Genomic DNA, 11,209 nt, shown 5'->3' with positions numbered 1-11,209 from the left:
CAGGTCAGAGGGACGGGAGTCAAGTTCAGCGTGGAGTGCAGAGCGGAGGCGCGGACGTGTACGTCGAGAGAGGGGACATTGGGGAGGCCGCCCTAACGGAGCCTGGTGGCCTGGCATAAATGGCGGATCTCTGGGAGTTTTTCAGGAAGGAGAGAGAAGGCAAGTGAGGAGGCTGTGGTCAAAGGGATTACAGAGTTGACAGGTTAGAGACTTTCCACTGACCAGAGATGATGATGATGATGATGAACTTCAGCAGGTGCCCACGCTGATGAGGGGGCGAGGTAGGGTGTGGCAGGTCGGCGGAGCTGGGGAGATAGGGTTAGCAGGAGGCTGGGACACCTTCAGAAACATCCAGGTGAAAGCTGAGGTCAAGGAAGAAGGAAAGAAAGGAGGTAAGAAAGGCAACAAAACAGTCCTGACCATTGGAGGTGGGATCTGGGGGAGAGTGGAGAACAGGCAGGTTTTTGCCAGCGGATTGAGCGAGGTGAGCTGAAGGGGAAGCTGAAGCCACGAGCTTTTGAGATGCAGGGGGGCAGTGGCACTGACTCAAGCAAGAGAGCTAAAGGGGAGGAGGAAATTCTGGAGGGAAGGAGGGAATCGTCCATTTTTGGGCCTGTTGAGTTTGTGGGTAAGGTGGAATTATCAGGAAGGACATGTCCTCAAAGCAAGAGGAGATGCACTATGGATGGATAATAATAATAATTATGGTATTTGTTAGGTGCTTACTATGTGCCAAGCATTGTTGTAAGTGATGTGGCAGATGCAAGGTAAGCAGATTGTCCCACGTGGGGCTCACAGTCTTAATCCCTATTTTACAGATGAGGTAACAGAAGCTTAGAGAAGTCAAGTGACTTGCCCAAAGTCACAGAGCAGACAAGTGTTGGAGCCGGGATAAGAACCCATAACCTCCGACCCCCAAGCCCGGGCTCTTTCCACTAAGCCACGCCGCATGGATGGCTGGTGATGGTATTTGCTAAGCACATACAGTGTGCTAAGCACTGTTTTAAGCACTGAAGTAGATTTAAAACAATCAAGTTGGACACAGTCCCTGCCCCCGGTGGGGCTTCCAGTCTAAGAGACTGCCAGTCAGATGAGAAAGTAGGTCCAGGGATTTAGGAATTGCCCGCGTGGCCATCCGACCTGATCATCTTGGATCTTCCCGCAAGAGAATACTCAACACATAATAAGGGCTTATCAAATACCACAACAACAATAATAATGGAGTTGGCAGCTGAAACCAGGTGAGCGAGCAGATGAGCTCCCCCACTGGGGCTACAGGGAGAGGAGGGGACCCAGCAGAGCCCTGGGGGCGCCCCTAGAGCCAAGGGAAGAGACGGGGGATCGGGGGATAGAGAGGATCTGGAGACAAAACTGAGATGGAGCAGTTGGGCGGCGGAACCATGGCCATTTTCCAGACGTAACCTGCTTGCTGACTCAACGCGACCAGTGTGGGCCAAAGTCGGACATGTTCCAGAGGGCCTGGAAGGGGCCGCTGCAGAGACAAAGTCTAATCAGGCTCCCGTCATCCTGCTGACCAGCCGGTGGGCCACGCTTCCCTGCCCTCTCCAGCCAAACCGCCCCTGTCTCCCCACTTCCCCAGCTGGGCCATGGACCCACAGAGCAAGGAAGCAACACCCTTGGGCTCCAGGAGGGCTTTAATGACCAAAGCGTCCAAAGGGGCCCGGTGACGGCCCGGACGGCCGGGCCTCCTCTCCCGGGACCACTCGGCCAACCGTTCGGCCGCGCTTCCAGCCGGCCCCCGCCACAGGAGGGCAGAAACCGGACAGCGGTAGCGGTGGGCAAGATTCCGGGGCGGGGATGCCCCCGCCCGGCCCTCGACGGGGACGCGGGGGTCGGGTGCGGCCCCTTCAGGCCGGGGGTCCGGCCCCCCTGGGCGTGGCCCTGTAGATGTGGATGTTCTGCTCCTGGTCGCAATGCACCAGCTCCACGTGGAAGGCACGGGGCAGCAGGCAGCGGAAAAAGCGTCCAGTGCCGTGCTCCTCGCGCATCTTGGCGGCCAGGAGTGCGGTGCCGCGGGACCCGCACAGGTGTTGCAGAGTGGCCAGCAGCTGCGGGAACTCGGGTTCCAGGTAGACGATGTCCGCACCAAGCACCAGGTCGAAGTCGCCCGGGAACAGTCCCTGGTCCTGCCCCCAGCGCAGGGCCCGGACCCGTGCCCGGCCGGCGGGCCTGGCACGTTTGGCTCGCACGTTGCACTGGATCTGCTTCCAAGGGCCAGGGGCAGGTCCGGTGATGGTCCACGTCACCCCCCTGGGGGAGGACCACAGAGGGGGCCAGATGGGGAGGGGTCAGGGTCCATCTTGGGTCTGATCTCTAGAGGCACCCCTAGTTGGAGTCCTGGGCTGGAAGAGCCAGAGAGGAGCGAGAGACCCGGTCCCTGGCCTCAAGAAGCTGCCAAGCTTATGGGGGAGACAGACACACACACCCACACACCCACACTGAGCTCAGTATTGGGAGAGGGAGGAGATACGGTCCCTGCCCTCAGGGATCTGATGGGGGAGACAGTCAGTCCATGGTACTTGACAGGATTCACCCACCCCCCCTCCCCTCCCCGCTGGCCCCCGGCAGCCCCCCAGGACCCACCCAGCAATGCAGCCAGGATGCCCACGACACCGGTCCCGGCCCCCAGTTCAATCACCCTCTTTCCGCCAAAGTCCAACTGCTGCTGCTCAAAGTAGCCACACAAGCTGAGGGCCTAGGAGGGACAGAAGGTGTGAGATGGAGTGAGCCGGGCAAGGGGGGCAGCGTACGGTGTCGGTTGACTCCCTGAGGGCACCAAGCCCCCCAGCGGCCCCGCGGTGCCCACCCCCGGCCGGCCCGTCCATCCCGGGGCCCCGTCTGCCTCCAACAGGAGCCCCAGGAGGCTGGAACGGTGCTTTTGGTGGTCCCTGGATCCAAACCCGCACCCATCAGAAACCGGGAGAGGAATCTCCAGGTCCCACAGGGCAGGCTGGGAAAGCACGAGTACCGGGTTCACCCCCCAGCCCCGAAACACAGGCCAGTGGGCAAACTAGCCCGAAGTTCCCGACGCAAACTGGGAGCAGTGGACCAACAAGGCCAGCCGGGTCCGGGGGAGGAGAACGGCAGATGATCCCACCGGTCCCTCCACTCCCCTGGCATTTTCCCGCTCCTGAGGGGGTGACTCTGGGTACGGCCTTTGGGAACAAGCTAGAAATCTGATCTGGCCCCAAACAGGACTCCTGAGAGTCGAGAAAGTAGGGGAAAAGTAGGGGATAGGTCGGCCGACCCTGTAAGGGACGGGCATGAGTACGTGTACACGTCTGTGTGCATGTATGTGCATGCAGGAGCATGGGTGGGAGGACAGGAGGCGATGGGAGAATGCTATTTACCTTTCCCTTTATCTAAAAGGAACAAGCAAGACTGTTGATGCGTTCCACCCTGAGCAGTTAAGACCCCAGACTGGACTCAAATCCCCCAAAATCCCCATTTCGCCACGGGAGCCCCTCTGGAGGCCAGCCCAAGGCCGGGGAGGAGCTGACAGCCACCAGGAACCCAGCGATGTCATTCATCACCTCTGGAAGCTGAGACAGCCAGCTCCTCTCGGGTCTCTGGCCCCAGAGGACAACCCAGGATGGTCCATCTCCAGCGGTGAAGATACAGGGTGTAGAAGGAGGGTGTTTGTGACCTCTAACGAACCTAACAGGACGCAACAAGGTGCCAACGCGGGGGATCGTTGGGGCCCGGCCTGCAGAAGAAAGACCCGGGATCACCCCCGGTGGACCGGTCTCCAGGGGGCTCATGCTGTACGGCACGATGTTGTCTACACACCGGACACTGTCTGCGTGTGGATAAAAGCAGGAGGGCGTGTGCTTGGGCTGGCTACTCTCCGGAGCGGGGCTAGACTATGAGGCTTTGGAGGGCAAGGTTCATCTCTATTAACTCGACTACCCCCTTCAAAGGGTGTTGTCTCTGTGCTTGCTACGGAGTAAAGGCTCAGTAAGTACGAGTGACCGCTGGACTGGCTGGCGGCGGAGCTTGCATTTTTCTAAATCACTGGGCCTACTGGGTAGCAGAGAAACTTTAAGGAACCCCAACTGTGACAACTGCCTATCAAACTGGGAGGACTGGAGAGTCCCCACTGGCAGGGAACTTCTTCAGCCCTGCTGGACACCCACCCTCACGGGGAGGAATGGAGCATCCCAGACTCTGATCCTCCCCGGGGACCCAGCCCGGCCCACCCTACGCCCCCGGTTCTCCCCAAGTGACCCGGCGAAGCCCCCTCCGGGTTATAACTCGTTAGGTGTAGGGAACCCGTCTGCTAATGCTGCTGCAGTGTAGTCTCCCAAGCGCTTAGAACAGTGCTCTGCACACAGTGGGCGCTCAATCCATGCCACAGATCGGTGGATTAATAATAATAATAATAATGTTGGTATTTATTAAGCGCTTACTATGTGCAGAGCACTGTTCTAAGAGCTGGGGTAGATACGGGGGGCATCAGGTTGGCCCAAGTGAGGCTCACAGTCTTCATCCCCATTTGACAGATGAGGTCACTGAGGCACAGAGAATAATAACAATAATAATGGTGGTACTTGTTAAGCGCTTACTATGTGCAAAGCACCGTTCTAAGCGCTGGGGGGATACAAGGTGATCAGGTTATCCCACGTGGGGCTCACAGTCTTCATCCCCATTTTGCAGATGAGGTCACTGAGGCCCGGAGAAGTGAAGCGACTTGCCCTCGGTCACGCAGCTGACAAGCGGCAGAGGCGGGATTCGAACCCAGGCCCTGACTTCCAAGTCCGGGCTCTTTCCGCGGAGCCCCGCCGCTTCTCTACTAACTGAACCACGTGGCGCCCCTCCTCCCCCCCCCGCCACCGGGTCTCACCGCGTCCCACACCGGGGCCGCCACGCCGAGCCGCGCCCCAAAGCGCTGCGCGATGCTCAGCTCGTGGCCGCAGAAGCGAAAACGGGTCTCCTCCGTGAAAGCGTCGGCGAACAGCCCGTCCCCCAGCGGGAGCTCCGGCTCCGGCTCCGGCTCCGGCTCCGGCTCCGGTTCCCGCTCCGCCATCCAGAAAGCAAGGGCCCTGGGGCGGGGGCGGGGGCGGGGGCGGGGGCGCGCACGCGCGCGCGCACGCACGCCGGCCGGAGCCAATGGGTGGCGGCGGGAGGGCGGCCGGCTCCCCCTCCTGGCCAAGGACAGAAACCCCTTCGGCCCTGCCGAGCGCCGCCGAGCGCCGCCGAGCGCCGCCGAGCGCCGCCGAGCGCCGCCGAGCGCCGCCGAGCGCCGCCGAGCGCCGCCGAGCGCCGCCGAGCGCCGCCGAGCCGCCGCCCGCCAGAGGGGCGGGGCCGGGAGAGGTGCGCGCGCGCCCGGCAGGGTCCGGCGTCACTTGGTTGCGCCAGCAGCCCGGGCTGCACGTGCCGCGGCGGACCACACCGCACCGGACCGGACCGGACCGCACCGGACCGGACCGGACCGGACCGGACCGGACCGGCCATGGCCGGCGCTCCGCCCCCCCAGAAACGGTTCTACCGGCAGCGGGCGCACTCCAACCCCATGGCGGACCACACGCTGCGCTAGTGAGTCACCCCGCCGCCCTTTCCCCTCCCTCCCCGCATAATATTATCAAATAATAATGTCGGTATTTGTTAAGCGCTTACTAGGTGCCAAGCGCTGTTCTAAGCGCTGGGTAGATACAAGGGAATCAGGTGGTCCCCAGTGGGGCTCACCGTCTTCATCCCCATTTGACAGATGAGGGACCTGAGGCCCAGTGAAGTGACTTGGCCAAAGTCACGGAGCTGATAAGTGGCAGAGCTGGGATTAGAACCCACGACCGCTGACTGCCCAGCCCGGGCTCTTTCCACTGAGCCACGCTTCATCATCACCATCATCATCATCATCATGGTACTTGCTAAGCGCTCACTATGTGCCAAGCACTGTTCTAAGCGTGGGGGGTTAGGTTAATCGGGCTCACACTCTTATTCCCATTTTACAGATGTGGTAACTGAGGCACAGAGAAGCGAAGTGACTTGCCCCAGGTCACACAGCAGACAGGTGGTTCCCAGGACCGGTCCCTAGCCCCTAAGCCCCGCTGCTTCTACACCAGAGCCGAGTCGCTAAGAATGATCCCTTCCCACAGAGAGCTGACAATCTACCGGGGGAGACAGGCGTTAAAATCAGTTACAGCTAGGGGAAGTGGTAGAGTGAGTGGTGTTCATTCAGTCGTATTTATTGAGCACTTACTGTGTGCAAAGCACTGTACTGAGCGCTTGGGAAGTACAGTTCAGCAATAGAGACAATCCCTGCCCACATTAGGCTCGCAGTCTAGAAGGAGGGAGACAGACATCAAAACAAGTAAACAGGCATCGATGGCGTCAATATAAATAAATAGAATTATAGGTGTGTGCATATATATACACGAGTGCTGTGGGGTAGTAAGCGCTCAATAAATACGATTGAATGAATGAAGGGAGAGGGAGCTGAGGAAAAGGAGGGTTTCCTCTGGGAAGGCGTCTTAGAGGAGGTGGGTGAGCTTTCCGTAGGGCTTTGAAGTGGGGAAGTGCGATTGTTCGGCGGATTTGAGGAGGGAAGGCCTTCCAGGCCAGAGGTAGGACGTGGGCCAGGGTTCAACGGCAGGACAGGCGAGAATAAGGCACAGTGCAAAGTGGGACGGGGGAGAGAATCAAAATGCTCAAAGAGAGCACAGCCGACTGCAGAGGCCACGCAGACGGGAGGGCCGGTCGAGGAAATGAGGGCTTAGTCAGGGAAGGTGTCTTGGAGAAGATGTGCTTTGAGGAGAGTGGTAGGTAGTCTGTCAGATATAAATGGGGAGGGTGTTCCTGACCAAAGGCAGGACGTGAGCGAGGGGTCAGCGGCGAGAGAGATGAGATGGAGGAAAAGTGACTAGGTTAGCATTAGGAGGAGCCAAATGTGAGGGCTGGGCTGGAGTAGGAGACCAGGGCCTGGCTGATCGATGGCTGCTTGACCCTGGGCTACAGTGCTTGATTTCTAGGGAATGCCAGACGAGAACGCTTGGGGAAATGGGAAAGGGAGGAAGTCGCCCCCGCCCCCAATCTTGCCAAATTGGAGGTGGGAGATCAACTTGGGAAAGAGGTGATTACTCATCTCTGAGTGTGCCAATCAATGGTATTTATCGAGGGCTTACTGTGGGCAGAGCACTGTACCGTAAAGAATGTTGTGTTTTGTCTTTTCTAAAAAACATTCAGACTGCATCTCCTCAGTCCTCTAAAATCTCCAGTGGTTGCCCATCCATTTTCACAGGAAACAGAAGCTCCTTACTATAGGCTTTAAAGCACTCAATCAGCCCACCCCTTCCTACCTCACCTCCATGCTTTCTTACTACAACCCAGCTTGCTCACTTTGCTCTTCTAATGCCAATCAACTCCGTATCTCATCTATCTCACCGTCAACCTCTCACCCACGTTCCGCCCCTGGCCTGGAACGCCCTCTTCCTTCATATCCAACAGACCACCACTCTCCCCACCTTTAAGGCCTAGTTAAAATCAGATCCCCTCCAAGAGAACTTCTCCAACTAAGTCCTCATTTCCCCTATTCCCTCTCCCTTCTGACTCTCCCTATCCCCTTAAAGCACTTGATATTCACCCCATCCTCAGCATTTATGTATAAATCTGTAAGTCATTTTAATGGCTCTCTCTCAGTGTGGACTGCAAGCGCCCTGAGGGTAGAGAACATGTCTACTAGCTTTATTGTCTTGAACTCTCCCAAGCACAATGCTCTGCACACAGTAAGTACCCAATAAATACTATTGATTGATTGATTTGCTAAGTTCCTCACCCTGTGGACCGACTGCCGCCAAGGGGCCGGAGGCGCTTTGACTCAGGAAAACCCGCCTGGCCGACTGCAGACTCCAAAGACCCTGCAGGCTCGGCTCCTTCCTCCCTCCCTCCCTCTGTCCAGTGACACAGACCTCTGGGGGTTTCTGGTTTCCCTGGCATATCTGGCATATGTTGACTTCCCCTTGGTGATAATGTCCTCCTCCAGCCCAGTGCGGCCTGAGGACATGGATTGGTCTGAGCTGTTCCCCGCTTTCTGCCCTCCACTGACAAAGCAGGAGGAGGAGGGGCGGCCCCCTGCCCGCGTGGAATTCGCAGACATCGGCTGTGGCTACGGAGGCCTCTTAGGTGAGTCCTGCCACAGTTCCCGCTCCTTCTCCTCTGTCCCCCCCGGCCCTCCTAGAGTGGACAGGTTCTGCTGCCTCGGCAGGTTTGGGGAGGCTACGCTGCCCCATGGCCTTTCCCCTTCGGACCCGGGCGCGTGGCTCTCTGACGTCAGAGCAGTCCGCTCCGCTCTCCCGGAGCCCCGGCCCCAACCGCATGGAAGGGGGCAGGGGAGGGGGCGGGGGGCGCGGGGGGGGGGGGGGTGCAGTGAGGCGGGGCCCCGGGGGAGGCTGATCGGGCTACCCAGGCTGAGCCGTCACCGTCTACTCAAACTCTGGAGCGGTACCTGCCCCGGGCAGCTCAGTGAGCGGGGTCAGTGAGCAGGTCAGGGCCAACGTCAGGGCGGCCCCTACAGCTAGCTAAGCCAATGAAGCAGAACAGCCCGGCTGGTACACTCAGACCCCACTTCCCCCAAATTGACCCTTTCCTCCAGCTCTCTACAGTGGAACTACACCCCATCCATGTCCCTACAGTGGAACCGCCCCAACCCCGGTCTCTACAGGAGTACTGTCTTCCTCCCCCACCCCCTCCTCATGTCTCTACAGTGGAACTGTCTCCCCTGTTCCCATCCACACTGATGCTGGGGCTGGAGATCAGGGTGAAGGTCTCGGACTACGTCCAGGACCGCATTCGGGCCCTGCGGGCAGCCTCCGAGGGCGGATACCAGAACATCGCCTGTCTGCGCAGCAACGCTATGAAGCACCTCCCCAACTTCTTCCGAAAAGGACAGGTGGGGGGCGGGAGGGGCACACGAGGCTGGGATGGGAGCGGGACGGGGACGGGACAATCTCACAGGGCCAGGGTGAATATGGGAAGCCGCACAGGGCCGGGGAAAGGGTCGGGGGAGCAGCGCGGGGCGGGGGGGCGGGGGGGCAGCGGGGAGGAACTGAGAGAACCACAGACTGGTGGGGTGGGGTGGGGGCCGTGGGGGAGGAGGGGAAGGGGCCTCCTCTCACCAGCCTGTCGCTCCCAGCTGACGAAGATGTTCTTCCTGTTCCCGGACCCTCACTTCAAGCGGACGAAACACAAGTGGCGGATCATCAGCCCCACACTGCTGGCAGAGTACGCCTACGTGCTGGCCCTCGGGGTGAGGCCCGCCCGGCGTCCGCGAGCGCGGGGAGACGGAGGGGCCCATGGCCGTCGGCCTCAGCACACGCTGGCCTCGGTCAGCCCGGCCACTACGGGACCGGAGACTTTCCGGCTCGGGCCAGGCTGACCGGGAACTCGCTGGGGGTGGGCGGGGGGATCGTCTCGGACAGGGGCTGGTGTACACGGTCACGGACGTGGCGGACTTGCATTCCTGGATCTGTACTCACTTTGAGGAACACCCGCTGTTTGAGCGTGTGCCCCTGGAAATGCTGGTGAGAAGGTGGGGGCCGGAGGGAGGAGGGGGGCGAAGGGGGTGAGGGACAGGGAGTGATCATTCTGGTCCTCTGCCTCCAATCCCCCAGAGCGACGACCCCATCGTGAAGAGGCTTGACACCTCGACAGAGGAGGGGAAGAAGGTCGGGCGCACCGGAGGCCAGACGTTTCCAGCCGTGTTCCGGAGGGTCGGGCAGTCCCCGGCCAAAAAGTGACCCTTCACCACCTCCACCAGAGCCTGGACACTCATCTCCACACCCGGGCTCTGGGATGGACGCCCCACACCATGTTGGACGCTGACCTCCCATTCCACCGAACTAGAGCCGAACACTGACCGGTCCACGGACCTGGGGTCAGCCTCTACCAGCTGCCCCGGCCTCCCCACGGTGAAAACTGCCTCCTTCTGAGCCTGGACAGAGGCCTCCGCTCCCCCGGCAGCTGAGGCAGCTGGGAGACCACCAACTCCCGGGGGAGCATTGGGACACTCACCCGCGCCCCCCGGATCCTGGGCTTCCAGCAGATCGTTCCATCTTGGTGGCCGGGAGCCACGGCGCCGTCTGCAGTGGATTAAAACTGTTCCTTCTTCCCCTTTGAGTTTTTCTCCATCCTTCCCCACCTCGCCTGAGCTGACCTCTGATCCTAGTCCAGTAGGAGTTGAAATAGTATATATTGAGCTCCTACTGTGCACCGTACACTGTGCCAAGCACTTGGGGAAGTGCAGCAGAAACACAAGACGTTCCTTATACACAAGTTTACTCCCCAAAGACAGGGAGACCAACGTGTGACTATTTACAAGGTGGAATAAGACTAAATAATTGAATAGACATACACAAATGCCGAGGACGGTACACGTTAACAATGATAACGATTATGGTATTTGTTAAGCGCTTACAATGTGCCAGGCACTGTATTAAGCACTGGATTAAATAAATCCATACACGCTATAGTTGTTGGGTTCGGGAGGGCTGGGGTGGGCTCTGATACAGGGGGATGGGATTAATTGGAAAAGGCTAGTTGGAAATGAGTTTTCAGGAGGCTCTGAAGGAAAGGTCTCTTGGGTTTTAGGATAGTGGGGGACCTCCGGGCCAGGGGAATAAGTATGAGTAAAGGGGATATACAAGGGAGTGAGGGAGACTTAAAAGGGGGAAGGGCTGCTGGAGAACCATTCATTCATTCAATAGTATTTACTGAGCGCTTCATATGTGCAGAGCTCTGTATTAAGTGCTTGGAATGTGCAATTCAGCAACAGACAGACAATCCCTGCCCAATAATGGGCTCAGTCTAAATGGGGGAGACAGAGAGCAAAGCAAAACAGAACCAAAAACAACATCAAGATCAATAGAATCATGGAGATATACTCATTAACAAAATAAATAGGGTAATAGATAATATATACAGATATGCACCGTGCTGAGGGGAGGTGAAGGGGGGAGGAGCGGAGGGAAAGGGGGGGCTCAGTCTGGGAAGGCCTCCTGGAGGAGGTGAGCTCTCAGTAGGGCTTGGAAGAGGGGATCGGGAGTTAGTTTGGCGGAGGTGAGGAGGGAGGGCATTCCAGGGCAGTGGTAGGACGTGGGCCAGGGGTCGACGGCGGGACAGGTGGGCACGGGGGACCGTGAGGAGGTGAGCGGTACAGGAACGGAGTGTACGGGGTGGGCAGTAGAAAGAGAGTAAG

General features: G+C 58.9%; 2 protein-coding genes across 4 annotated transcripts; one reads left to right on the top strand and one right to left on the bottom strand.

The window, feature by feature from the left end:
• Window positions 1-274: 274 nt before the first annotated feature.
• Window positions 275-5,060, bottom strand: EEF1AKMT3 (EEF1A lysine methyltransferase 3). 2 transcript variants are annotated; one of them, XM_029072667.1, is made up of 3 exons: window positions 4,865-5,060; window positions 2,601-2,716; window positions 1,638-2,271 (listed from the first exon to the last, which is right to left on the bottom strand). In XM_029072667.1, the coding sequence occupies exons 1-3, from the start codon at window positions 5,045-5,047 to the stop codon at window positions 1,869-1,871; spliced, it is 702 nt and encodes a 233-aa protein (XP_028928500.1). In that variant the 5' UTR covers window positions 5,048-5,060; the 3' UTR covers window positions 1,638-1,868. The 2 variants fall into 2 exon arrangements, 1 of the variants encoding a protein (XP_028928500.1); XR_003762292.1 differs by lacking the exons at window positions 1,638-2,271; window positions 2,601-2,716 and adding an exon at window positions 275-362 and having other exon boundaries at window positions 4,865-4,954.
• Window positions 5,061-5,402: 342 nt separating this feature from the next.
• Window positions 5,403-10,125, top strand: METTL1 (methyltransferase like 1). Of its 2 annotated transcripts, none has more exons than XM_029072709.2 (6): window positions 5,403-5,556; window positions 8,000-8,139; window positions 8,721-8,905; window positions 9,149-9,262; window positions 9,413-9,536; window positions 9,627-10,125. In XM_029072709.2, exons 1-5 carry the CDS (start codon window positions 5,474-5,476, stop codon window positions 9,494-9,496), a joined length of 606 nt encoding a protein of 201 aa, XP_028928542.1. In that variant the 5' UTR covers window positions 5,403-5,473; the 3' UTR covers window positions 9,497-9,536; window positions 9,627-10,125. The 2 variants fall into 2 exon arrangements, with proteins under 2 accessions (XP_028928542.1, XP_028928540.1); XM_029072707.2 differs by having other exon boundaries at window positions 5,411-5,556; window positions 9,435-9,536.
• Window positions 10,126-11,209: the final 1,084 nt, after the last annotated feature.

This window comes from Ornithorhynchus anatinus, chromosome 10 (assembly GCF_004115215.2).
Source record: "Ornithorhynchus anatinus isolate Pmale09 chromosome 10, mOrnAna1.pri.v4, whole genome shotgun sequence".
NCBI classification, from domain to species: Eukaryota; Metazoa; Chordata; class Mammalia; order Monotremata; family Ornithorhynchidae; genus Ornithorhynchus; species Ornithorhynchus anatinus.
The sequence above is the reverse complement of the archived record's forward strand: the minus strand, read 5'-3'. Positions and strand labels throughout refer to the sequence as shown.

Coding starts and splice junctions, on each gene's coding strand:
- EEF1AKMT3 (XM_029072667.1), bottom strand. CDS start 5,047: ATGGCGGAGCGGGAACCGGAGCCGGAGCCGGAGCCGGAGCCGGAGCCG. Junction 2,717..4,864: donor CGGCCCCGGTGTGGGACGCG/GTGAGACCCGGT, acceptor TGTCCCTCCTAG/GCCCTCAGCTTGTGTGGCTA. Junction 2,272..2,600: donor CTGGCTGCATTGCTGGGTGG/GTCCTGGGGGGC, acceptor GTCCTCCCCCAG/GGGGGTGACGTGGACCATCA.
- METTL1 (XM_029072707.2), top strand. CDS start 5,474: ATGGCCGGCGCTCCGCCCCCCCAGAAACGGTTCTACCGGCAGCGGGCG. Junction 8,140..8,720: donor TGGCTACGGAGGCCTCTTAG/GTGAGTCCTGCC, acceptor ATGTCTCTACAG/TGGAACTGTCTCCCCTGTTC. Junction 9,537..9,626: donor GTGTGCCCCTGGAAATGCTG/GTGAGAAGGTGG, acceptor CCAATCCCCCAG/AGCGACGACCCCATCGTGAA.